Source organism: Passer domesticus, chromosome 3, assembly GCF_036417665.1.
Source record: "Passer domesticus isolate bPasDom1 chromosome 3, bPasDom1.hap1, whole genome shotgun sequence".
Lineage (NCBI taxonomy): Eukaryota > Metazoa > Chordata > Aves > Passeriformes > Passeridae > Passer > Passer domesticus.
In genome coordinates this window covers 19203904-19231896 of record NC_087476.1, presented here as the reverse complement: position 1 = coordinate 19231896, position 27993 = coordinate 19203904, and the positions used below count along the sequence as shown (strand labels likewise).

The following is a 27993-nucleotide window of genomic DNA, read 5'->3' as shown; positions in this document are numbered from 1 at the left end:
ATTCTAGTAGTAAACTATATTCACTGTTAAAAATGGGATAGTCTCATCCTGCTTCCAAACTTCAGCTTGAGCATGTTTGTTTTCAGTTTCTGCTCAGCAGAAACAAATACCTTTAAGGGTGGTATATCACTGACCATTTTTCTTAAAAAAACCCAAACACTGAAGTTCATGCATATTTTTTGCAGCAGCAGCAGCTCTTGAAAGATTTAGAAATAAATAAACCATAAAACTTCAAAGAGTTATGGGTAGGAAAAAATACAACTCTTGATTTTGTTCTGTAGCAGATTAGTCCTCTCAGGAAAATGGATGCAAATAGCGTGCATATTCATAATGGAAATCCAACACAGAATAATCACCTGTGTTTACCAGAGTGCCTTAAGTTTCCTTCCAACTGTGCCACATCAGCACCCATCCCACAGGAGCACCCAGCTGGGTACCCCCTCTGCTGGGTGAGGATCAGTGCAGGGTTGAGCTCCCAGCTACAAAGACCCTACATCTGAAAACAGGGGTGAGAGAGAGGGCTCTGAATGAATGAATGAGCTGGACTGGTAAATTAAAAAGCCAGTATAAAAGTGTGGTTTCCCCACCACAGCAGTTTTAGGGACTTTCCTTGGGACAGGCAGCCTCATTGATGCAGTGCATGTGAGCTTGTATTATATTTATTATGCCAATAAATAACATCCGGCATCTAAAATGCCAATGACCTTACTAAAGAATGCCCATTTTGTTTCCTTCAATTCAAAAAGAAGTTCTGCAATTCAGGACCAACATCAAGCCAAAGGATGTGGAAAATTGAAAGAATTACTACATCTAAAAATAACATCTAAATTTGATTCAAAAGCTTTTATTCATTGTATATCTATGTGCCACTCTTCCCCCTACACTAGGCAGATTTTGTTGGAATATATTTCCAATTGTTTTGTACTTCCCACTTGTTTCCAATAGTGATGGGCATATTAGAGTCCAATAGACTTGGAGGTGTTAGAATGTAAATGGATAGCTGTTCTTGTAGAATGCTAAGGGACATTTTATTATTAAAATGGAAACACTGTTGGCTTACATAAAGAGTTACAACAAAAATTCAGGTACTCTATCACTTGGCTGCAGACTGGATTCCTGGTTTCAGACAAAGCAACAGCTCTTCCTTCCACTTCATGGAAAATCCCAGGTCACCTCAATGAAAAAACTGCAACTCTTGGAATGGAATTTTCTGCTTCCTGAGGTTAACAACAGGCTGCAAGAGCAGATAAGTTAGCTACTTTCTGACTCTGCTTCCAGCTCCTCCTGCTCCTGGCAAAGAAAACTCAGAGGAACAGGGGTCTTAGGACTCCTCTGATATTTATCTCCCATCCCTCAGAAGTGCAGGCAGCCTCAAGGCAGGCAAGTGGGCGTTCCTGTCCCTCAGGAGAAGTTGTTTTCTCCCTGTGAAGAGTAATGCAAGTGGCTACTGGAAGATATTAAAGTACCTTAAAGTACCCAACCTAATGACATGCAGAGACAGGAACTCTGTGAGCAGATTATTGTTTCCCTTTTCTTCTTACATCATGTCTGTCCTCACACGGATGTCAAAATTATAAACAAAAAAGCAGTTTTGGAGCTACTACTCATTAGAGAACAAGTTACTTCACAGAATGTACAAGTTACCTTACCGAATGCATCAAGAGAATAATAGAAGATTAATAATAAACATTATGATTTATATTTTTTGTTATATTCCATAGCATGATTCAATCAATACCTATTGTCTCCTACCTCACATTGCAAAAGTAGAACTAAGTAATACTAGCCTACAACTTGTTCCCCTGCACATTTCTTCTTTCCCTACATAAATTAAATTGATTTGCCACCTTAAAAAACAAGTTGGAAAACTGGATTGCTGAAAAGTATGGATGTATCTGAAATTTCCAAGTAAGTCTTACTAGTCTTGTCTATATTTTTAATTCCAGTTGCCTCAAGAGATCACATCTATTTTGCATTGTCATGCACCCTCTTCCTAGCAGTTCTAATATTGGCAGCATTAAGCCAACAGTCATTTAGAAAGCACTCTTCTATGAATCTCTCTGTAATTATTCCATTCTATTGACACAATACTGGAAATACAAGAAAAAAAGTATAAAACATCTGTAGACAGAATAACATTTTTACACACTTCCATGTTGTTCATAATACAAAAAAGAATTTCTGAATAAAATCAAAGACAAGTTTATCTTTCTTCAGTCTTCACAGTGTAATGTCATTTTTAAAGTTATAATTTAATTTCATTTTTCTATTTTGAACACGTTTCAACCTACATTCTTTTATTACCCCATACAAACTAGTTATACCCAGGCCATATAAATACCATTTGGGCCACATGGAGTGCAGCCATGCTGCCCAGAAACACATAATAGCAAATAGGGATTCTCAAGTGGTCTTTCCTCAGCTCAAATAAAAGGAACAACACTTTTAACCAAGCGTGTATGTAAAAAAACATGCAAACATTTGATTACTCTTGCCAAAGTAGTACGAAAATACCAGAATTATCTCTAAAATATCCAATTAAGTACAAACTTGCCTTTAAGGAATATCAGATGGTTTAAAATACCCACATAATAAATACCTAGCATAACAACTCAATAGAGGGGATGAATTAAAAATTAATTTGTGGAAGTTAAAATCGCAGACATTTCTGAGGTAGAACATTTGCTCTGGCAGGTGGATGCAGTAGCCCAGGGAAGCACAGAGCAAGGGCTGGTGGCACTCGCATCCCTGGCATCCCTGGCAAGGAAGGAAAAGTGCAAGGGGCTCTTTTTCCCAAAAAGGGGCACTCACAGTTCTCTGTTTGCCCAAAGCTGCCCCTTCAAGCTGCATCACAGATTCAGCTTATTTTATGGTTTCTCTGAGGCAGGTTTGATGAGGCCCCAGGGGCAGGTCAGCAGGTTTGCTCAGGAGGCAGCTCCTCCCCTCTCTCACACATCACCACCAAACCACGGAAATGATTCAGACAAACCAAATGTTCTTCCCTTGCTTCTTTTTCAGCTAACTCTCAGAACTGATTATGACCATGTTCAGGAGTAAGCAACTGCTGCTGGCAAAAGAAAGCCAAGAACCCTTCACAAGGTGTTTCTGAGTTGGTTTTGTCTTTTTTTTTACTGCAAAGGGGTACAATCTCTATTTTGTACATTAAAAAAGAAAGTTGGAAGAAAACAAGTAGGTATATGCTAGCATTAATATACTAAATAAATCAGCTACTTAAATGCATTAGACTTATTATTTTCTTTTAATATGCAATATAGATAATAAAAAAGTCTACTATCTGCAGCCAATTTTTTTAAAATCTTAGTTTCAATAAGCAGATATATCTACCAAATAATTTCCTGCTCTGAATAAAAGATTCTTGCAATATTTCTACTACTGAAAAACACATCTACATGACTTGAAAATGTATAAATTAGTAGTATTCCACTTGACTAAAACCACTGCTATGTCATATATTTGGCTTAAAAGCCTGTGAAAAAATTCTTTCCCAGAAATATTAATCACCAAATTTTAAGTTCAACTGCAAAAGAACCCTCTGGACCCACAGTTAAATGATCATTGCTCTAAGAGTGGTCAGAAGTACAAATATACCCTCTGATCCAAAGGCATACAAACACCAATTTATGGCTGGGATTTCCACAAACACTTAAGACACTTCAGGAACTGAAGAGGCTGGAGACTGCAAGCCACAAACCCAGCACTCAGCACTTAAGTGAAAACTTTCTACTGGTAAAGTTTCCTCAGGATCAGATGTTGTGCTCCTACAGCAGTCCTGTGGCTGTCATCTCTCCTGAGAGATTTTACAGTGCTCTGGTCTCTGCAGGGACGAGTCTGTCCCATGTCCAAACCACACAGCTAAAGATAAGCCTGAACTGAATGAACGTTTTATTTCCTGCCCACTGAAGCTTCATCACTATGCAGTCAAAACCAACAGATTTACATAATCAAAGAGACACCAATCAAGAAAAAACCAAACCAAAACAAACACCAAATTTTAAATCCCCAAAGGCATTCAACAAGGTTTACAAATCCTGATGCTATCGGAAAATTCTTACATGTTGGTCTGGATGTTAAAGCAAATTTATTTGATGGGTCTACCATCATGTCAAACCATCTCCAAATTTCAAAGTTAAAAAAATAAATTAATTCCACTCAAATCATAACTTTCTTTTAAAAGCCATTTTTTGTTTACACTGTCCAGAAGATTGATTCTGAAAAATGAAATATTCCTTCAGAGAAATACAGATATTTTTAAAGTGAAGTCAGCCTGCAAAAGCCAGTAAATATATAAAAGCAATTTAATTAATCAACCAACCAAGATACAAATTCTGTCACAATGTCTGACATGCGAGACAGACACTTGCTCTATTCTAGCACTATTAAGAAACAATTCCTTGTGAATATTCAGAGTGAAAAAAAAGGAATGGTAATGAAATACTCTCATCTAAGGAATCTGGATTGCACAGATATTGCTGTGTTCTATGTACAGAGGGAATTAAAAATTTTACCAATATTGAAAAGACAAAAGTAGTTTGAATTCAACTTGATATTGTTAAATGGTGAGTGCAAAACCACAGCTAGTTCTTATTTCTTTCTCTGATGAATAAGGGAGTATAAACACATGTCACGAAGTTATAAAAGTGGCCTACATAATATACCTGAGTGTGGGGGCTGTACAAAAGTCACTTGCCTACCTGTCATTTCTGTTTTAAGTGTTGTTCACATTGCAACTTCATCAAAACTGGAAAGTCTCCCCTGTACTATCTGATGTGTTTGGCAATCCCACAAATTTCTTCATAAGACAAGTCTATCTTACACCTATTAATGGATATATATCTTTTATACAGATATGACCAGTATAAAGATTGACACTGAAGGCTGGATTGTTTTGTTGGTTTTTTTTATAAACCTTCTCTTCAGCCAATTAATTAGCATTCATTAGAAATCTCTAATGAATACCGGGTCTCAGACGCTTTTTACATATTTTTTTCTCTTTCTAAATTGTATATTTAATTATTCCCACGCAAGATGTATCCAAATTTTTTAAGTAAAATAGAGGGTATCAAAAAGAAAACATCTACTCCAGAAAGAATACAAAGCTGACAAGTATAAAACATCCAAAAAAATACTCATATCACAATGGAAGATTAGAAGATTTTCTGGCTAAGTTTTAAAAACTGTTGTTTACTGAATCAAGAAAAATGTTTCAACATGTATCAACATTTTAGAAATTTCAAGTGATTTAGGTTACTGATAGAGAACTCAAGAAAAAAATATAGTATCCTGAGTTTTTAAAGTTGGTTTAAATAAATTATGAATGTTACCATACTAAGAAAGGTATTTACAGACCTTTGATAATTGTCTGGTAGCCATTATTTACACACCTGAAAACCAAGTCTCCAATCTACAAGTTAACATGCTCTAGCTATACACAAAAGTCTCACTAGGAAACATTTTAATTGATTTTACCCCCTACATAGGTGCTTTTGCATTTACTTAAGCTTTTCCCAGGGCAATAAAATGAAATCAGGAAGTTAATGTCTTGAATTGGGCCAGAGCAAGCCTCCAACTCACAAAATCAAATTGCTCTCCCTGCTCTCACAGCTCTGTTGTAGCTCTGCAGTACTCTTTGCCTGATATAAATGTCTCTTTCTACTGGCAATTTAATTCAATCACCTAGGCCCTTTTTACTGGAGCCTGAGAACCTTACCAAAGTCAAACAACTGAGTTTTCTCATTCAATTTATGTCTGTAAGAAAAGAATACTATCACCTCTTCAATTTCTTGGAGAGTTTATCAAAAGGGCATCAAACCAAATTTTATTTCTTGAACCCAAATTAGCTATTATCCTGAAGAGTGACAAAATATCCTTGAAAAGCTATCCTGCTTTGATAGGTTATGCACTTTCTAATATACATATGTCACACCATCATACTGCTGCTCTAGCTTTTTACTTTATCTTAGCAGACAATGTAATGTGACATTTATTTGTATTTGAGTGTTGAATGGCTTGCTAGGGTTACCTGTGTACCAGAATACACATCGCCCCTCATATTTTTAAAAATATTTTGGAAAAATGGGGAATAAAAGTTCTCTCACCATTAAAACATGACAATACATTAATTTAAAGATTTGAAAGTTGGTGATTGATTTAATCTGATTATGATTATAATCTATCATTAAATAGAAGTCACCACAAGACACCAAATAGTGAAACTTTATATCAAAGTGAACAACCAAGATCTTGTAAACATGAAATATTTGCTTCTATAGAGCATGATGGACCTTGGACAGAGGGTATAAGCCTCTGAATTTAACTGTTTTGAGAAGTCTGCACTCAATTTCATGCTGTCCCAGTCACAATGCTCACACTGCCTAGAGATAAGTCAAGCATGCAATGATTCATTTATTCTTTATTTTTTCTGCAACAAAGCAGCAAAATGGCTAATAAAATGCTATTAAATCCAGTCTGGCTAACACAGTGCAAAGAACTTGACATTTAGCAGTCATCATCCTGCTTACCAAAACCAGTCATTAGCTAAGGTAACACTGTGTACCAAGTAATATTTTTCCTTTTTCAGACCAGCCAGGCAATGAGCAGTCTGTTGTAATAAGTGATTTAAGGGGAAAGAATGCTGAAAGAAAATGTTTCCGAAAGATACAGGGAGTGGCAATTGAAAAGAGAATAAAAAAATCTGAAAGTTACAACAACAGATCACAACACAAAAAAGAGCAATGTCACAGGCAGCAAAACTGATTTGGAGTTAAATACCTTTGCTCATTGTTTTCCTTAGTGAAACTTAAAAACCAACTCAGCAAAAAAACCTAGAAGAGAACACTACATTGCACAAATTTTCACACTTTTTATTCTACAAACTTTCACATAGTTTCAAGAAACCCTGCCAGCCACTGCACAAACTCTTCAATGTCCTAATCTTTTCTTATCTTTGTAAATACAGATTAAACAAAAAGACATGAAGATGAGAAACCACATTAATCTGTCCTCTGTGCATCTTTCTCAAGATTTTAAGACTCTTTGTTATTTGTAATAAACATTAAATTTTCTGTTTAAAAGAATCACTTGACCCTCATTAGCAGCAGTAATAATGCCATACCAAAAAGAAATCAAATTTGGCAGCCTGATAAGCAAAGGGAGGAAAAGGAAACATTTGAGTCATTCCGTTCCAGCTCAGTCAGCTCTTGTTGCACCATCTCTATGGATTGTCTTGAAACCCTGCCCACATTTGCAATAAGAAAGCCTTTAAAGTTATTTTTGTTTTGGTTTGGTTTTTTTTCATTGAATCCAAATGGAAAAATTGGTAGACAATTTAGCTCATTTGTTTCCCTATATCTATCTATCCATCTATCTGTATACACACACATTATGTACAGCATGTGTATATATAAATATTCAGAAACACACATACACATAAGTACACATATTTAAAATATTAACTTCTTTTTATAGACAGACTTCATCAGAAAGACAAGCAACCATAAATGTTTAGATTGTGTGATACAGATTTTAAATATCACCTTTTAAAAGGATCTTTTCTGTAAGTGAAGTCTTATCCTATAAGGATGTAAACACTTTGGCTTGCTGGAAAGAGACTCGGCAAATGTCCATGACTGGGAAAAATAAGAAGCCTGGGGATTACTCATGCATACAAAGCTGTGCCTGAGTTCTTCAAGATGAGATCTAGAGTGTACAAAATACTGTAAACAAACTACAATAAGCTTTGAAAGTCTCAGAAATTTGAATCCAAAAATAAATAATTGAAAAAATACCACATTAAAACATGAATCAAGATGGATTAGAATTTAGTTGGTTTTTCAGTTGTTCAAAATAGAATTGGAGTCTCCAAACATTAATCTAGCATTTTCATTTTACCCATTACACACAGTAAAATATTCCTGTAAAGGCCATTTTATAATTAAAAAAGAATAAAATAATATGCAATTTTAAACATAATGCACTAATTCTCCTTTTTTTTTTTCATTTCCTCAATAGCTGTCTGCTATTTTTTCATAGCATAATAGCAATATTGATTTCTTCTATTATATTATGTTGGTTTCTTTCCACAGTTTCCTTCTATCTTCATGCCAAGCTCTGTTCTTTACTGGCTGTATTTCCTAATTTTCTTTTCTGCTAGACTTACAACCTTTCAATTTAAACTCAAGCTTACTTGCAAGGCAATCCATAAGCACATGTGACAGGCTTAACATTTATTTAACACCAAAATGACAAAGTTTTCTGCAGGCCAATGACATCTCCATGTCATCTCTTAATGAGCTCACCTGGGAGTTCATTAACTGATTATTTTCTTCACCTGGGAGAAAAATCAGTAGTGGCTACTCAGAAAGTGGAGGAGGTTAGAATATTTATTAATCATGTTTTTCTCTTAGGCATGTGTTTACCACCATTTTAGGTGAGACACTCCTCTCCCTCTGTTTCAGATCCAGACCCTCCTGATGAGGTAAGGATAGGCATCTCCCTGTTATTTTTCCACCAGCTGCCTTTGGGAATTAAGAGAGAAAGAATATATTTACTCATGTCCAAGCATCCATTTCCTACTCTTTCCAATACGTAATCTCATGTTTGTCTCTGCAACACAAAAATTTCTTATTCACTGTCCCTCATGCCCCTAAATTCCCCAAAGTAATGCTGAAAATTCATTTAACTCATCATTTTTTAATTATGTTGTTTGGGAAAATTGAGTAACAGCAGAGACACTGAAGCTCTCTGTTAAACAGAATCAGAAAGACAGAAAAATGTTTAAAACAGATTTTGAATAGGGGATGTAGACAACAGCACCACGCAAGCCACTGATCTGTATAATCCTTATAGCTTTCTACAACATTTCAGTAGAACAAACAAAAAACCTCATGCTGACAACAGTCCAAACTCCCAAAGCTTTGGGAATTAGAAGACAATCTTTTGATACAGCTATAAAGCAAATACTCCACAGTCCAGATGAGCATATGAAGAGATGTCTGCAGTAAATGGCAAATTTTTGTAGTTGGGAAAGGTCACCAGCAGAGTTTCACAGAGAGCTGTGCTGAGTTGGGCATTGTTCAGTTCATTCCTAAATGGAAGACTGATGAACCACAGAAAGAACAAAGTTTTGCTTATGATATTCATCTATTTTAACAGAGTCTACCTAGGAAGAACAGCAAAAAGACCTGTCAACAGTCCATGAATGGCTATTAAAATGCAGACCTGATGCATATATTAATATAAAATAATGTATGTGGAGAAAATCAAATTTTACAAATAAAATGGCAAGCCTAGAAGGGATCTTCACTACTTACAGACAAGAAGCTACCCTTGATTAGTCCATGAAACCATGAAACTAATTTGGTATTAGTCCAAATACCAAATTTGTCCACACAAATACTGGACAAAGTTACAATTCCCTCACCTCCAAACACAGCAGAATGGGAAAGCAACAGTCAGATGATGAGAGATTAATACCAACCATTCACTGAGAAGACTCTAAAAACAAAGGAATGGAGAGGCATAGGATCAAAGATCACAAAATCATGGCTGGCGTTGGAATGATAGAGAGGGACCAAGCACTCACTGTCTCTTCCAATAGAAGAAATGGGGAACACTTAAGTGAAGCTAACAACTTTCAGGCTTCAAACAGAGACAGCAATTTCCACCATGTAGTTTGTGTAGTAGTCCTTGTCACTGAAAGTTATAATGTAACTTAACAGCTAAATTAGTTGAAAAAAAGAGGTTAAACAATTTGTGGAGGAGAGATCCATCAAGAGCTACATAAATTATGGAAGTATCTTTAGTCTCAAAAATCCACATCTGCAAATTATTATAGGTATTAACAACTATATGCTGCTCTATACTGTCTATTGTTCATAAGCCGTGCTTTCCATCACCCTCAAAAAACAGACATCAGGACAAACAGGTCTTTGGATTTACTTATTAAAGGTATCTTTCTGTAAATAAACATATATTTATCATTTTAACATTCAAATGTTAAGTATTTACTGCTTAAAAATACATCTTAGTAAAACAAGATGAAAACAAGAAATTGTATTTATTCACTGTAATATATGACAATGTATTCCTCTGACGACAGTGTATTAAGTGTAAAGTAAGCTACTTGCAGTAAATGGTGGATATGATTTTGTTCCATATGTTTTCCCATTCTTCAGCAAAGAATTTGATGAGGGCTAACACAGTGCTGAGATGACAAAAATATCTTCCCACCAGTGAATCCGATCACTCAAAGCAAAGACTCGTTTGGGCCTTCTGTTGCAGCCCTCAGCAGCTTTTCCTCTGTCTCCCAGTAAATGTCAAACACTATCAGTGCTGTGCCCTTCTGCCCCCTGCTAATGACCAAACACATTCTGCAAGCTCTGCAAATGTCCCTTAACACACTCATGCCTTGGTCCTGGCTCATTCCATCAGCAGTCCAACCAGACTACCTGGGAATGGCTTCAGCAGGATTTACCTCCTACACACCCTCCACAGCTGCTTTGCTGGGGAGGATTGGTATCTTTTGCAATATCCACTTGATTTGTTGGGACTCAGGATGGGGCTTAATAGAGAGAAAACAACAACTTTTAGCAACAATTTACGCACTTTGAAAGCTAATTTTTTTTAATTGTTTATGACTTCTTTGCCTACTTTATGCAAGTAGTTTCTTTCTGCTGAAAATTCTATGAAAACATTCTCATCTGAAAAATACTTTAAACTCTGGTGTAGACAAATATCAACATCTACACACAGACTTTTAATCTCCTTTTATTGTAAACAGAAAACTAGTCAACACACTTAGGCTGGAGAAGGCACAAATAAATTAATAAACTGCCCAAACAGTAGCTAATTCATTCAGATGTCTAACCAGTGGTGCCTACTGTTGATTTAGATGCCCTGGGCTGAGAGCAAGCAGCTATGACACAGGCCCAATAGGGACCTAGTCTGAGGTCAGAAATTATTATTTCCAATAAAGGTGTCATAAAGGTGTCCCTTTTTGAGTGAGCTGAGTTCTGCTCCAGACACTATGAACTGTACTGGCTGAGTTGCTTCTTATTAGAAGGGAAATTCACAAACCAAATACAGATGTAAACTCCAGTGCATAGAGAATGCAGCTGGTTTAATCTCAAATTGAATTCTTTACTTGTGCATAAAATTTCTATTTTATGAAGGAATATGTAAGATAATTTTTATTGAAATAATCCTGTGCTTTATCCTCCCCCTGTTCTGTGTCATTCAAGCAAATCCTGGCACCTACTGCAGTTTGCTGCCCAGTCAGGAGTGCCAACAGCTGTGTCAGTACTAAGTTATTTGCAAACCCTTCAAGTAAATCTTCAGTATCTGTACTTCTTTTTTTAACATTAAGTATGTACAAATCCTTGCATCTTGAATAAAATCTTCTGGTGAGTTATCTTGTGACTAAGTCCTACATGCAAACTGATCCTTACCCATAAAGTGATCAAGTTTACTCACAGTCCACATTTTAGATTGCAATCCTTCACCCTTCACAGTGATGAGGTGTGTTTCTTTTGTCTTAATTTTAATCTACTGGAATTTTTCCAAAAGGGTTTCAAAGATCTAATAGAACACAAGGATCTTGTATCTTCAGATGAAAATGGGATGGTTGTTTGCAGGCTGAACATGCATAATTTCAAATAGCAGATCTGCAAACAAAAAGATTTCTGCTGTGACAGCCCAGAGACTCCTGCACTGACAGTCTCCATGCATATCTCCCATTTCATTTTCCTAAGCTTCTCTGCTAAGAGGTATAATGCTAGCACAAATCAACAATGAAATGTGAAATGTCATTACACTTCCATTACCTCTACCTCTTTAGTGATTCACATATTCTCAAATAGATGTGATTTGTGTCATTTAATGTTGTAGGTTTTTTATTTGTATTAAGACAGATACTCTTGGGAAGCCTCAATAATGGTTTTCACTGGCATTATGAACGTACATTAGATTCCACCAAAAGTTCTTATGGAGAGATGAAAAAATTACAAGTACTTCTTACTCAGCTGTCTAGAAAGTCACCATTGAATCGAATGACTAACACATCCCCTTTTCCCTTTGACAGCTACAGTACAAACCAGAAATTAAAATACATTGATAAATGAGTAAATAAAACCACACTCTAAACTATCCAATGTTGAGTATATGTTAGAATCATGTAACAAAAGCACTAAAATGCAACACAAACTGTTGCCTTCAATCTCATTTCAGAGCCTACCTTCAAAAGCTATTCAGCTGTAATGGCTGCAACTTAAGAAGTCCTATTAAAGTTTGATCACTTAAAATTATATTTATATGTTAAAAAGGTGTTTTATTCGTAGCAGACATGCAGGTGACCCAAAGTAATAATCACACAGCAAATACAGAATTACTTATTTCAAAATTAAATGTCCTCAATAATTTGCATGTCATTCTCAGTGCAAATCAAGACCACTTTCTTTCATGACAACAATTTTTGTTAATTTTTACCTTTTCTGCTATTAACAGAACATTAGTTTCTTTTCTTGTTCAGTCTGTTAGACTCAAGTGCAGTGAATACAATTTTGTTTGTACAGCTAGCAAGAAACAAGAGAGCAATGAGGTGATGCCAAGAAAAACTGTGAACAAATTTCAGTATTGGTCTGAGTATGTGTAGCTAGTCCTGTAGATGGATTTGGATTGTGTTTAGATACAAATAGTAACATATTGCATCGATATTCAAAGATCTTCTGTCACAATTATGAACACCACATACAAGAAATTGCTCTAGAACAGCAAAATTCCCTAAGAAGTATAAGACAGGATACAATTATGGGAGGAGGAGAGAGCAAGAGGAGATACCCAGAATTTTATATTCCTAAACAGTTTAAATGGTTTAATACAAATATGTTTGAGCAATTTCTATGAAAATAAGCACTCTGTATTTAGTCAGAGATTAAATTAAATTTCCATGATTGCATTTATGGCATTAAGTATTTTTCAAACCATTTTGTACATGGGTCTCCATTTCTAAGGAAAGTCAGCACAGGACTGGGATGTTGGCCCTAGTCCAAAAAGGTCCAAAATTGTCCCAGGTAAAAATGAAACCACATGCTCATGCAAGGCTCCCTGAGCTCTTTCAAAGCTGGCAGAATCCACCCTGCAGAAGCAATCTAAACCATGGTTCCGAGCCTGCAGCAGGGAAGTGCCAGAAAGTGGGAGGAGCAGGGGAGAGTGAGAAAATGTACAGCCAGAAGTAGCACTGGCAAGGTCAGTGACTAGTAATGTTATGAACAGTTTTCACAAGAGAGCCTGAGATTAGGAGTAGACATTTTTGATATGTGGGAGAAAACACTTGGCTGCACCATTGGTCTGGGCCCCATGCTGTTTTAATCCATGTAACAAATTATATGTGAAGTAGAGCAAAGTCAACTCGGCTTCCAAAATGGGGTGTTTTTCAGAAGCAGTATTCAGCAAAACACTTATAAACTAGGAAAAACTTAGGGCAATATTTTTTACATGATTACGTTGCACAGTCAATCCATATTGTAGGCAAAAAATAAAACAGATGAGAATGTGGAATTCATCAATGCCAGTAAAAATGGACTTAACCCATCAGAAATAGACTTTGCAGGATTTCCTAAATTTTTGTTTGAAAGGGGAAGGTGATAGATTTAAATGAATTTATTATTTTTAATTATCTATCAACACCATTACTAATGCAAATACATTTAATATACAGGCATCACTTGAAAGACAAACATTGAGAGTCAAACCAGAGATTAAATAACTGCTTACTTTCATGCTTAAAAAAAAAAAACTGCTCTTGAGTGTAGAAAGCCCTCTGTGGGTGATGGGCTACCTCTATGAAGTGCAGTGTATAACTACAGTTCATGTAAGTAAAAAACATGAGTGGTAATTCAGTGAGTACCTCAGACATGTAATAGTTATTCTGAAAGTACCCCCTACAGCTAAAACTAAGCAATTAATATAAAACAGGTAAGCTATTTATGTATGATTGACACCTTCAAACGTCTGATTATTAAATCAATTGTACCATTGTTCTTTGTCCCAAAGACTCATATTGCCCAACTATCCTCTGACTCAACTCCTTTCCATTCACAGCCCTTCAGCAGAACTGTAGCAGACGGTGTAACTGAGTATCTACAGATGTAATACTGCCTATTTTAATTGTAATAGTTCCCCAGCCAGTTGTCCAGAAAAGATAATACCCATTACTAGATGATAAGTAAGGTCAAGACTAGGTTTTGAAGAATGCTGGTGTTCCGCAGGCATATTTTGAAACCAACCAGCCTTCGTCAAGCTGAAAACGTATTTTTAACTTCTTTTGCATTACTTCTGCAGCATGGTAGCTTGCATTCTACCAGAATGATAATTCACATTTGGGATACTAGACAACTTGATACATTAGTGGAGTTGGACGAGTATAATGCTTGCATTGTTCACACATTCTCCTCTGACTCACTGCAAGAACATAAATACCCACCGTAAGGGGAGCTCCACCCCGCGAGGTTTAATCTAATATTTTCTGCTGTTGCAGACCCTTCTACCTTTAAGATGAAACCAAGCCATTAAGACTTGACTCCACACTCTAAGACTTTTTTTTTTTTTACATTTAAGATGATTCACAAAACTAGTTTTACACAGTTTCCTGTAATCTCAAGGCAAAAGGTGTTCTGTAAATGTACTTTGTTTCAAATGTAAGAAACATTAACCACCCACTTCCTGTACTGTTTCCTAAAAGGTTTACAAGTACTGCAAGACTAATCCAATTCTGCCAAAAGCCTGTGCTTCTTGCCAAAGAGGGACTCAGTTAATGCTAAATGACTGTACTCTTCACATTAAATAATACTTGGAAGCTGAAACACAGCAAGGCTTTATAGACCCCTTTTGAAAATATCTGACAAAGTCACAAGTTAATTTATGACAGGAGGCCCCGCAGAAAATTCCCAGGGCCAAGCTCTGCTCAGCTTCCACGGCTGCGTGTGTGTAAGGAAAGGGCAGGGCTGGTGCCAAGAGCTTTCTGAGCCCAAGTAACATATAAGCAGGTCAGTGGAACAAATCTGTTCCTCTTAGTAAGCCACGAAACAAAATAGTGAGTGATGTTCATTTGGAACTTTGCCTTTATTGCAGGGAAATATGCCCGGAAAGGTAACTGTTTCAGTCAAATCAATGCGAATTAAATGTCAATCATTGTCAATACTGAAATTTACACCAATGCAATCCCACCCAAAACAGTGATCAGAGGGACTTCAACTGACACATTTGTGCCTGAACAAAAAAACTGGTTATTAACTAATGTTCGCAAAGCCGTGCGGGAATCTGAGCCGGGTTAGTTTTCAGCAAGCCCAGGGTTTGGGTCCCGGTTTGCTCGTACATCCCAAACGTATCTAAGAACTGAGCAGAAAGTGCTACCTCTGTCCCTGTCGACCCCCCAGCCGCCTGAATATGCTTTTAAACAGGATACTAAGGAAGTACTGAGATCCTTCTAGGAACGACTATACTGGGACACAAGACCCGCACGCTAACCAGAACATCCACCTCGAAGAGCCCCGCAGAGCCGGGGGCACCGCTCCGTTCCCTGGACCCGGCGCCGCCCGAGCCGGGCAGAAGCGCGCCGGGCGCGGCCGGACCGCGGGGCCGAGCGGGCAGCGGGGCCGGGCCGGCGAGCGCAGCCCCGGAGCGGCGCAGGGACACCCGGGCCCCTCGGGCAGAGCCGCCGCCGCGGGTCCGGCCCCCTCCCCCGACCGCAGACAAAGAGCTGAGGCTCTGCCGCCACCCAGCCCGGTGCCTCTCGCCCCAGGTATCCATCCCCTCCTCCGCCTTCGCCTCTGCTCTGCCCTCCCTCCCTTCCTGCCTCCCTCCGCCCCCCTCCCTGCCCCGGGCCGCCGCGGCAGCCCCCGCCGGGTACTCACAGGATGGTGGTCTGCGGGGACACGGCGGGGACGCTCTCCAGCATCAGATGCATGCAGCGCACCGTGGTGCGGAAGCAGAGGCAGCGGCTGGGGCACCACACGCTCCCGCGCTGCGGCGGCGGCTGCGCGGCGGCGGCGGGGAAGAGCCCCCCACTGCGGAGCAGCAGCAGCAGCAGGCAGAGCCCGGGGGCGGCCGCCGCTTCGCACCGGGCCATGCTGCCGGGCGGAGGGCGAGGAGGAGGAGGAGGAAGAAGAGGAGAGGGGCTTCTGCAGATCCGCGTCGCGCCCGCTCCGCTCCCGGCTGCCGCTCGGGTCGGCGGCGGGGCGATCCCGTCCGCGGCGCGGGCTGGAGGAGGGGACGGCGGTGGGCCCGCCCCGGCCGGCGGAGGGATGGGCGGCCGCCCCGCGCGGGGCTCCGCGCCGCCCTGCGCACGCACCGCGGGCAGAGCCGCGCCGGGCACGGCTGCGGCCGGGGAACGCCCGGCAGCCCGGCTGCTGCTCCTCCGAGCTCGGGGGGAGAGCGTGAAGGCACCCTCTGAGCGGGACGGCAGCTTGCACCTCGGCAGAGGAGGGAAGGAAGGCAAAATGAGGGGACTAGAGAAGGGGAAAGAAAGGGTAAGGAGAGGAAAGGAGAACAGAAAGCAAAGAGGAAAAAGATGGGGGAAAAATAGATCAGGGAAAGAGAAACCCTTATGGGAAGAACCAAGTCCAACAAGGCAATTTCCATTCCTGCCCTAGTTTGAAAACCCACATACACAGCCTTTGGACTGTCCTCTGTGAGAGCTGCAGCTCTGACTGCTGAGCCAGGACAATGTGTTGGATTTGCCCTGAATTACTTTCTGGCGGTGGTTTTGGGTAAGTGGGTGCACAGGCAAGGAGGTATAAGAGGACCCACTAGACTGTCATGTAGAAGAACAATGGTTGCAGCCACAACTCACATGAACTTAACACTTTCTCAAAACAAATCTTGCCTGGAAACAAAAAAAACCTAGATTGCTTTTGAAATTTCTAACATTGCCCTAAATACTTTATCATTCTTACATGATGTCAGCCAGTCCTAAGCAGATCAATACCTTATCACAACCCTTTGCCTATCCCAGGTGAACACTGGCATATCATTTCTATGATGACAAACAGTGATCACAAGTAAGCTATTATGTCTAACAACAACACATTCTTCTATAAATTATGGATGTCAGCACACCCAGTTCCACCCCAGAAATAAGCCATGGCGCTTCTGCAGCATTGCCTGAATCTCTTTTTCTTCAAGAAACAGTGTAGAGGCCATTCTTGCCTAAAACTTAACTGTAGTAATTCATGGAAGAGATTGCTCAGAGAGGTTGTAGAATGTCCCTCACTGGAGATAACTGTCTGGATGCAATCCTGTTCCATGTGCTCTAGAACGACCCTGCCTCAGCTGGGAGTTTGGACCAGATTACTCATTGTAGTACCTTCCAACCTCATCCGCTCTGTGATTCTGTTATTCTGAATCTCACTGTGAAAATCTGTGTTTAGCCCATGAGTCTGGGGATTACTTTTGGACACTTTTTTTTTTCTTTTTTAACATCAAGTCAAATACCTCACCAAGAAAATCAGAGCATGGAAGTCTGCTGTGATGCTGGAAATCACAAATGAGCCCATAATTAAAATACACTGAGATGATTCATTATCTTTGACAATGTTTTCCGTGAGTCACTATGTCTCTCTCCATCTCTAAAGCAGCACAACTTCTCCTTCACCAGTCCACTGGTTAACTGAGAACCTGTGGGCTCAGTCTGTGTCTGGAGGTAAGGGAGGCTTACTGACTTGCCATCAGTATGATTACTGATTTTCTAGGGTGGTCAGAGACTCCTAGAAGAATCTTACCAGTTAGGTAGACTTCTAAATTGGGTGCATTTCTAAATACTCTTGCAGGGCTGAGCTTAGTCTTTTATTTCAATACACTAAGTTGCTCAGAAACTCATCCACATCAGCTGTTTTACAGCAGAAGATACCAGTCTGAAGTAGAAGAGAATTTACAGAATAAGCAGGTTAAAAAGTTCATCACCTCAATGTCAATTCAGCAAGAAGCTGCTATGTGTATCACCTCCTCTGCATTTGTGATCAGTGTTGGGATATAAGCATGTCTTAATCTGAAAATTAAATTTGTTTCCTAGTCCAGGAAAACCTCTAACGCTTTTGATCCACAAAGTGCAAATGTTGGCACAAGTTTTTGTTGCAGAAATGCTGCTCACATTAGAGCATCTTGGCAGCTGTAAATCTGTCATCCTGCACTGCCTGTACTGAAAGCAGCAGAACCTCTGAGGTTAGATAATTAAACACAGCAATATAGAGATAGCACCAAATTGGGATATTCATAGCATTTAGGAAAATATGATGACAGTTTACTTTGTGTAATTTTGGTGCTTTATGATGATTTTTTTTTTTCAGAAAAAAGTACATAGTTAAAATTATGTTTTCTGTACGAAATAAAAAGTGTTCTGAAAAGATTTTAACATTTGGGATCTTGATAGACTATTGTGCTATGCCTCAGAAGTATCTGTGCTATTACACCTGTAATTCTGATAGTGAGAATAAAAGTTCATAGACACTGTCACAGTCCTTAGGCAATTTAGATGTAATATGTACTATAGCATTTCTGCCATTTGTTACATGTAACTTCCAGGCTCTTGGTTAATATGTTATTGATGCCTCATAAGTCATTTAAGTTAGACTTTTTTCATGCCCTGTTGAATCCAGAACATGAGGTGTTATGTTTATAGTTGGACTCAATGATCTTAAAGGTGATATTTTCCTAAACAGTTCTGTAATTGTATGATTTTAATATTAATTTTATGCTATTCTAAATTGCTGGCAGGGAAGGTTTCTGATAAATAAAACTTCAAAATGGTTTTGATATATGTTTCTATTCTTAGCCAGTTTTTATAGAAGAATTTTTATAAAATGTGCAGGGTCATTTTTGTTGACCCTGCATATAAATATCCATGGGAAATTTGTCTTCTGTTTCCAATTTCTCTAGTTGAAGTGTTGACCTAACAGAAAAGAAAAAAAATATGCTGGAAATGAGATATGTTTCTTTCTGAATGCTAGCAGAAGTGATTACCTTATAGTTTGATATAGTGTAAATCTCCATTTGCTTTTAAAAGTTTCCTATCCATCTCACAAATTTTGTCAAATACTGCCACTTGCTGGTTTTATTCCATACCAGTAATTTAGATTCATAGATTTTGCTTTGGTGAGGTACTAAAAAACTTTCTAAAAGATCAAAGGGTTAGTACTCTTATCTTTTGTTTTTCTAAAAATTCAGGTATAAGAAATATATATACTCAAATCCTCTTCAATTTAGTTTATATCTCCATATTAATGTTCTATCTTTGGATATGAAATCAGGCATTCTAGACACTTCAATATATCTTCAGATATCTGACAGTAAAAATGCTTTGCATTGTCTCTAGTAGACACTGAATCATTACCTAGATCATTAATTAGAACCTTTTGGTCAATAATAACAGTAAGAGTTAACAGGGACAGATTGACAAAATCTTGAACAAATCACTATAGAAACTTATGTTTAAAGTGTTTTCATGATAATATACCAGCACAGGGATCTAAAGATTAAACACATATGATTGTTGATTTTTTAAAGGCAGAAACAAAACTCAAACTGGTTTTGAAATCATATAATCTTACCTTTTATTTCTATTCTATATGCAAAGTGAATGCTAGGGAGTAGCTGGATGGCATGTCAGCAATTGTGCTAAGTGCAATTATTAAAATTCATAAATTTATAAGCATTTCTCAACTATCCAGGAAAGCTTAGGGTGTACTCAGACACATCATTCTTGAAACAGCTTGTGCATCTTCACAGCCAGATCTGTCAGAGGCAATGTAACTTCTCTGACCATGGGCATTTGAGGGTTTATGATATCTGCTGGCACAGCAAAGGACATTGAGGATATTTTCTCCACATACTCACAAATTCTTCTTCGTCTCAGTTGGGATAGTAATGTTGATATCTTTAAAGTCTACCATCCTCCTTTCCTGAATATAATATGAATTTCTGGAGGAAATTATTCCTTCACTGGCTCCATCATAAAAGATGTTCTGTCCAATTTTTGACAAGAGTGTGCCTAGCTGTGGAATGTAATGGGTAACTATTTGCCTGGTGGTGACTTGCAGACACCTGAATGAGTGTTGCTGATTTCTTTATAATAATTCCTGTGACTGACAAAAAAAAGTAGGAGAAGCTTGTCTTCCAAGTTATCTTTGAATCTTCACTTCAACCAGTCTATCTGGTGCTAGTGAATGTGTTCAAGGAAAGATGCTTACTATATCTTAACTAAAACAGTACAACTTACATTTGCCACATATTTCTGTTCTTTCAGCCAATGCATTTTAATGTGTCCTCCCTTTCAAAGGGACAGTTTGTAACATGCAGGAAATGGACCTTGGCCCTTATCTGATATTTAGTAAAATAAACCATAAGCTTGTTTTTTTTTTACCAACAGTGCAATAGGGATCTGTTAGACCTAAATCCATTGGTTTGATTCCACACAACTCTCCCAGGTAACACAGTAGTGGTAAAACACTTACCAATCTGCACTGGCTAGTGAAGCCAGGCTTGAAAAGTAGATAGCACAGAGGATAACCTGTTTTTATCCTTCTGGCTTCTTAAACTATATGCTAAGAAAAAATACTAAATAAAATAAATAATATAAAGCCCTGCTTTGGCAAGCCACTTAAAATGCAGAGAAACATCACCAGCCAACATACAATGGATGAGTTTGCCTGTGATGATAAAGAAAAATAAGAAAACTCCCCTGAAGAGACTTTCCCAAAGGAAAATGTACTTGAACCAATGAGCTCCTGGTTTCCCACAGAGTAATTTTCCTTAATATCAGCATAGCGGGAAATTGGGTGTTATTAGTCTAATCCCTTGACTACACAGAGGAAATACCTCACCCAGAAGAGATTCCAGGCTATGATTTTTTCTGCAGCTGTGCCTGGAGGCCTCAGAGGATCAGAGCCACCAGCCACATGTTTACAATCATAAATAAAACCAAATGCCCTCACTGAAGACAGACAAATGCTGTGGGATTGTGCCCATTTCTCAGCTGGGTACTGGGCTGATCCTGGGCACCATAAGCCCCGGAGCCTGGCTCTTGGGGTGCTGGGACAATCTGGAAAGAGCAGAGCTGGTCCCTGGGAGAGGGAGCTGCTGTGGGGAAGGCCAAAAGCCCTGTGAGGGCAAACAGACCTGCTTTTAAACAAACTGCCATTTCCAGCCTGGCTTCAGCCCATCCCCATCCCCACAGCCCTGCCCACACATCCCAGGGCTGTGCCGGACACTGGTTCCCCCCAAGGGACTGATCCCTATGGGACTGATCCCAACCCCAGCCCAGGGCAGGTTGGCAGGAGGGACAGGCCCTAGCCACGGGCATACAAAATCCTAGGAAGAATCCTGGAGGCAGTGGTGAACAAATGCTGTTCAACTCTCTAGAGCAGTGGTAAATGTTTTCTGTTCTTAATTTTAAATGAATGAGCATAATTAGGAGAAACAGAGGCAGCAGATTGAAGGAAGACACTTTCCACCATAGCTGGTGCACATGAGGTCCTGACTGGAAGGACATAACCTATTCTGTCTTACCAGATCAAAGGGGATGACAAAAAGCTGGAAGAAGGAACACTGAGGTGCCCAATGGCCTTGAGTACATGGCCTGTGTGCATAGACTGAGGGATCTGGGCTTATTTCATCTGGTGAAGTTTGGTAAAGGTTGTGATCCAACAGCAACCTGTGACACTTGGAAGAGAAAGTACAAACATTGATAAAACAAAGCCATTTTTTGCAGTGGAGATGATATAATAGCAGTGATATAGGTGGAATGGTTGTAAATTGTGGTTTGAGAAATTTAGGTTAGATATTGTGTAAAAATATATTTTACTAGGATGGCAGTGTGGCACAGGCATGAGTTACTTGGTAATGCTAGTCTCTCTTTCTGAGAGACTCTCAAGATTTGATTAGACAAAGCCATGACTGCTATGAGAGATTGCTGGCACTAGCCCTTACCTCAGCAGGAGGCTGGCCAAGAGGTCTTCAGACATCCCCTCCAGGCATCATCTGTTTTTTTCATCACCTGACTTGCCCTTTGGCAATGACACCTCACTGTTAACAATGGCTGAGCCTGGTGGACCAGCTTGGGCAAGATGCCTCACAAGCTTAGAGGGTGAGTCATGAGCAACTTCACCAACATGACACAATCTGGGACAGGAATGGTCTGATCTATCATGATGAATAGATCAGACCAGTGAAATGCAACAGTTTGTCTGGAGCAAAATCAATTTATCATAGTTTGATTGCAGCAATAGTTTAACAAAGCTCTTTGGAAAATCAGAAGTAATGCAATACTTAACAGGACATTCAGAAGAATATATATTTTTCCATATAGATGTTTCTGTTTAAAAATAGAAATATGTAGTTTCTCAAAATTTCAGGTCAAATACCAAGGTACACCAAGAGGCAAGAGGGTGTATTCAGCTAGGTTGTCTGAGGTTGAGGCTATCAACAGACCTCCCTTAATTCATCCATGCTTTCCAGGCTGATCAAAGCCAATATAACTGTTCAGCTAGGGTGGGCCAGCTCAGTCCTGTTCTCTCCCTAAGGGCACTTTCAGTGTCCTCTAATTGCTCCCCGGATTGACTAATTGCTGTTTGATCTTCCTCCTCTAGTCACCTTTGATGTTCTGTTGTTTGTTACAGTCTCTGGTTAGAATTAAGTAATTTTAGAGAGTAAAACAGTCATGTGAACAGGAATGGAGACAAGTACTAAAAAGAGAACAAAACAAAACAATGTTCTTTGCCTAGGGCATTGTTACAAGAGCAGTGAAACTGGGGGGTCTTGATTTGTAACTCAGGTATCATGACCAAAATATCATGTTTGCAGCCATGCTCTTTCCTCTTGGCCCTTGAATTTATAATGACCTGCAAAGGCAGAAGAGCCATTCCACATGCAAGACTTACATAAGAGTAACGAAAACAGAGTATGCTAAATAAGCAAATGGAGAAAAAGTCCACTACTAAAACCTGTAGCAATGTGTGCACCTTTTGCATGCACATCAATGTAATGTACAATTCTCTTCAGTTGCACAGATAGTAATCTGATTCTCCAGGAGCCTTGCTGTACATGTTCCACTGGCCTCCACTCATCTGTTTGTCCCATCTCATCCACAAAATGGAAATTTGGCTGGTTCTCTCTTTTTGCATAACTTGGGGAAAGCATAATTTATTCCCACCCAGTTCTGACTGAAAGTAGCAATACCTTCGAAATATGAGTTAAGGCTCTATTATTTATCTTTATTATTTGAAACTTAGGTAGAAGAATTTCAGAAAATTATCAAATATTATATTTTTTTCTGCTGATTTTTCTGATTTTGTTTATTTTTCTTTCATTGTCAATTCTCATTCTATTCTCACTCTCATTTTTCTAGCAGAATAGCCAAACCAGCTCTTAGGTAGTAATAAGTTTGAAAGAGACAGGGTTGTTGTTTAATTTTTGATTGCTTTTTTTGTTGTTGTTGTTTCAAGAAAAAAGCAAAAGATTTGAAAACCCTAGTGCAATTAAGATGTCCTGCTCTGCAGAGAAACAGACCACAAGAGACCTTGTCCTCATTTACAAATATCTATTAAGAAACTGGCAGCTGGCAGGCATTTTAGTACAAAATACTAGCCTTTAAATGGAAAAAAAAATAAAATGCCTGTATCATTTGTAAAACCAACATGAACAACATTCTTCTAATATTTATTTGTAACTTTTTTTCAGAGGCACCAGAATTGAAAGGACACAGTCATTATTTTTCCATTTCCAACTTTATTTTTTCACCCTTCTTCATGCTTTCCCTATCCCTTCTCTTCAATGCACAAGACTTTTAGAACTTAGATTAAAAAACAAAACATTAGAAGGTGCTTGAGTGATTCTTAATTCCATTTCTATTTCTGAGTAATGGTGTTCATTTTATTTGACTCTTATAAATTTGTGTTATATAAATACCAGGAAAGGTGAACCCTGTGGCACAGAAGCACAAGGGTTGCTCCTTCGTGCGAATGCAGGGGCCTGGAGCAGTCAGTGTTTGAGAGACTTGGAGCAGACAGCTGGAGTTACTTCTCAGAGAGGGTTTGAGGAGCCAGGACTTAGCCAATGACACAGAAAGTTGTTGGTTTACTTGGAAGCAAGGACATGCTTGCAAGCAGCTCATGAGAACACCTGAAAAATCTTTTTACTTCTCTTCTAGTTGTTTAAAAAAACTAAACCCTAGTACTTTTGTTAAAAACCTGTCTTTTTCTGTGCTTAAAATAGTTTTGGTCTTTTGGAAAAGAATTACTAGGCAGATTCTTTTCAAAGCCAGCTCAGGCTTTGCCACAGTCACATTTTGCAGTCCTGCTCATTACAGTCTTACTTCCTCTTGACTGCAGTGAGATTTGGAGAAAGAACACTTGAAACATTTAAAACAGATCGTTTAATAGATAAGTACTGCTATGAATATATATGCTCCTATATGCTAGTATATAGTATTATGGGTGGCATGTATACTTTTTATTTTACCTTTTATCTATGTTTTATCTAAATTTACCATTTTTATTTTGCCTTTTATCTATGGGTTTGTTTGTCATGAATGTTTAACTGTGTATCAGATTCCTTAGAAAATAGTGGGGGAATTCAAATGGCAGTTCAAAAAAATCAAGGTAAAATCAAGGTTTATCCAGGGTTTTCAAAGGGAAGCATGTGAGAACAATGACTTCCCAAGGTGTTGATCATCTCTGTTCAGACAGCTGCTGATCATGCGTGGACAAGATGCACCATGGAATGGTTTTCATGATCCCTATCTTCAGATGAGATCACCTCCTGTGCAGTGCTAGCAGCCTCGCCTGAGTCAGCACATCCAATGAGAGGTGCAACCTTTGCCATGAATGTTGCTATCGCTTCGTGCTTATTTACCCACCTACCCTGAAAGATTCCCTTTTCATGCCAGTCAGTTCAAAATGGCTTATAATTATACAGTCCCAAAAGTTATGACTACAAAAACTTACCGGTTCTGCTGATACAGCAATATCTGGTTTTAGACATACCACATTTTGCTCTTGGTTTTAAGTATTTTGTATCAGCTGTCCTGCAGTAAATGCAATTTCTTAAAAAAGATCGTTTCTTTCTCTCTCCTGGAATGAATTATTCTTCCAGACAGTATGCTCCAGACCTTAGTCCTGGGATAGAAATTCAGTTTAAGTAATTTTCAGAAATTGTCCTCACATGTATTCTGATAACCATAGATGGTGCAAATGAGAAAGAGTGAAATAACTACAAGGGAATTTCAGAAGATAATTTTTTTGTAAAGGACCATATAACTAAGCAGGTGACAATCAGAGAAATTGGCACCTGATAGAAAGAAGTTTCTCCTGAATAGTCTTGAATTGGTTAAATTAGCTGCTATTACTGTTACCATGCTATTTTCCCGGGAGGAGCAGCAAAACTAGATTTTACTGTGAACTTTTCTTTTTTGTAGTTTTCCAAAAGTGTTAGTGATATAAAGATAAAATTCTTTTTTGGTCTGAGATGTATAGTGTAGAAAGGCTCTCAATTTTTTCTTAGGAAACAAAAAGTTTTGGTGTATCAGCATTTTTAATCAGGGATTAATTCTACATATGTATCTGGGAACACAGACATGACAGGTAAAGAGGTATCAAGTCATGTGTAGTCAGAAGAGCTGAAATATCTATTTTAGCAATAAAGGTTAGAACTTACTGATATCTGAGCAAGACCTTACTTCTGTCTAGGCCTGAACATGGTGGTGGAAGTGTTAACAATGATCTACTTAAATATGAATGTGCCTCACACAACTTGGGCATCTATCTGGACAGTCTCAGGGCTCCAAGGCTTGATTGTGGATTTTGTGAAGTGGCACACTTCACAATTAAGGATTATATGCACATGTACACATACTAGTCTTTCATGTTAATGTTACAAGAAAAAAGTGAAATCTTCAGCTTTATGCATGTAGAGAATAATCTCCTTAAAATGTCTTAAGCAAGGACAAGGTGGTCCTTGATCTCCAGAAAATGATCCAGAAAATGATCTCTGTCTGAAAATCTGTTTTCATTTTGCTAACATCCCCTTAATGTGTAAATCCAGTAATTACTTCCATTCTCTCATTATAAAGGCCATGGTCAGTGAAGAACTGAATAAAAGCAATTCCATATGTTATAAGGGTCTGTGAATAGCTCATTCTTTATAAGTTATATTATTTGCTAGCTGCATACTGCTCAGATACCATTGAATTTAACACATTTACTTCTATTAATTGAAGTAACAAACCAATTTAAAAATAACCACAGCCATCTCAGAATCACGACAAAAAAAAAAAAGGAAAAAACATACTGCCTCTTGAATTGTTCTTATTATAAGTAATGGCTGGGTATAAATTTATGCAGCACTTTCATAACAAATTACCACAGAAAAGGATCTAAACCAGAAGTGTTCTCTAAAGCATAGTTTGAAGCAATTAGTGCTGCTGTCACCCCAGTGAAGTCTCTGCTGCAGCTGCTGCTCTCCCCAAAGCTGCTGCAGGTATTGCTGCCTCTGGGACCACTCAGTGCCAGCAGCCCCACAGCTACGGGCGAGGGAATAGCAGGACAAACATCACCAGAGGAGCCAGAAGCAAGGGAAAGCCTCAAGTGAGGCTTGATCTGACAAGATCTGACAAAGAAGATAACCTAGCCTGAGGTTCTGTCCTTTAGGGGGATATTCACTTTCTTTAAGTGTCAAATGGAAGGTGGGTGCTTGAGCACAGTAACAGGTACCCACAAATCCAGGTCATTCGACATACAGCATGCTTCAGGGCTGAATAAAAAAGCTTCATCAGTCACCTCCACAGCACAGCTGGTTGCTCCGCAGACATATGCTCAATGTCAGTGTGTGCAGCCCTAATGTTTGGTGTGCAGTAGGACACAGAATGTTTTTTCAGTGAAGCAGTTTGACTTTTCAGACTTAAGAGTTTCTCATTTTCAGATCTCAAAAGCAAGACTCATCTAAAGCTAGTTTAAGGTTAAAGCTTCTCTCATTGGCAGCCTGAATCATGTAGCAAAAGTATCAAAACCTTTGGACAGGGCAGAGCCCAGGGCGTAATGCAAAAACAAGGAGTAAGTGCAAGTGTCAATAGGTGAATATCAGACAAACTGAATTACTTCTGAAAAGCACCCACTTGGCATGCCTGTGGCATCCTCTAGCTCCACTGTACCCTGCATTCTTTTCCTTATTGAAAGGGCTGTGCATTATCTCATCACAAGTGTTCCTATCTTTTTTTTGCTACTTGCTCCATTTTATGCCTGCATTTTTGATGGTCTGCTAGTCCTGTTTCTTTTGCTCCTTACTGACCATGTTTACTTGTTCTGCAGCTTCTTTTTTGTTTCTGTTTTGATCCTTTCCCAGACAGTTTGGCTAATCACGCTTTTTGGAGGCATTTGCAAGAGGAGTGATTTTCAATGTTCAGTCACTGAATCTGGAGAATCCCTAAATTATTCCTTATAATTCATGAGAGGTAGTGAAGAAAATCAAGCCTACTGTCAGCTGGGTTAACTGTTCTGCTTAGAGATCAATTTCAATCCATTGAAAAAAGTGTCTGTAATGAAAACTCTTCCTCTAGACTTAGATCTGGTTTTGTCCACAAAAAGTGCTGAATGAATAATTGATTGCACATGCTTCATTCCACATCTTCCCCACTGCTTTACAAGGAAGTAAAACCCTATATTTAGTAGTGACAAGACAGACCTCAAAGTTATTTGTGCACACAGTTTCTGACATAGTTTTTGTCTTTTTGGTACTACTGAGGTACATAATCCCATTACTGATTTTAAACAACAAAACCAGAAATGACCAAAGACAAGAAGATTGATCAGCACAGAATTGATATATTATACATAATGAACTTGATGATATGATGGACTAAATAGAAAGGCAAGGTTAGATATTACTTAGAGAGAATACCCATTTTTTTTATCCATTACAAAACTTGATAAAAATGTA

At 38.7% G+C, this 27993-nt stretch overlaps 1 protein-coding gene across 1 annotated transcript in view; it reads right to left on the bottom strand.

Annotated features, from left to right (window-relative positions):
* The window catches only part of PXDN (peroxidasin), an 84391-nt gene extending 68115 nt beyond the window's left edge, over positions 1-16276 (bottom strand). The window contains exon 1 of the mRNA XM_064412047.1: positions 15927-16276. Coding sequence (XP_064268117.1) covers positions 15927-16141 — 215 coding nt within the window. The 5' untranslated portion in view covers positions 16142-16276. The remainder of the gene's footprint in view (positions 1-15926) is intronic.
* Positions 16277-27993: the final 11717 nt, after the last annotated feature.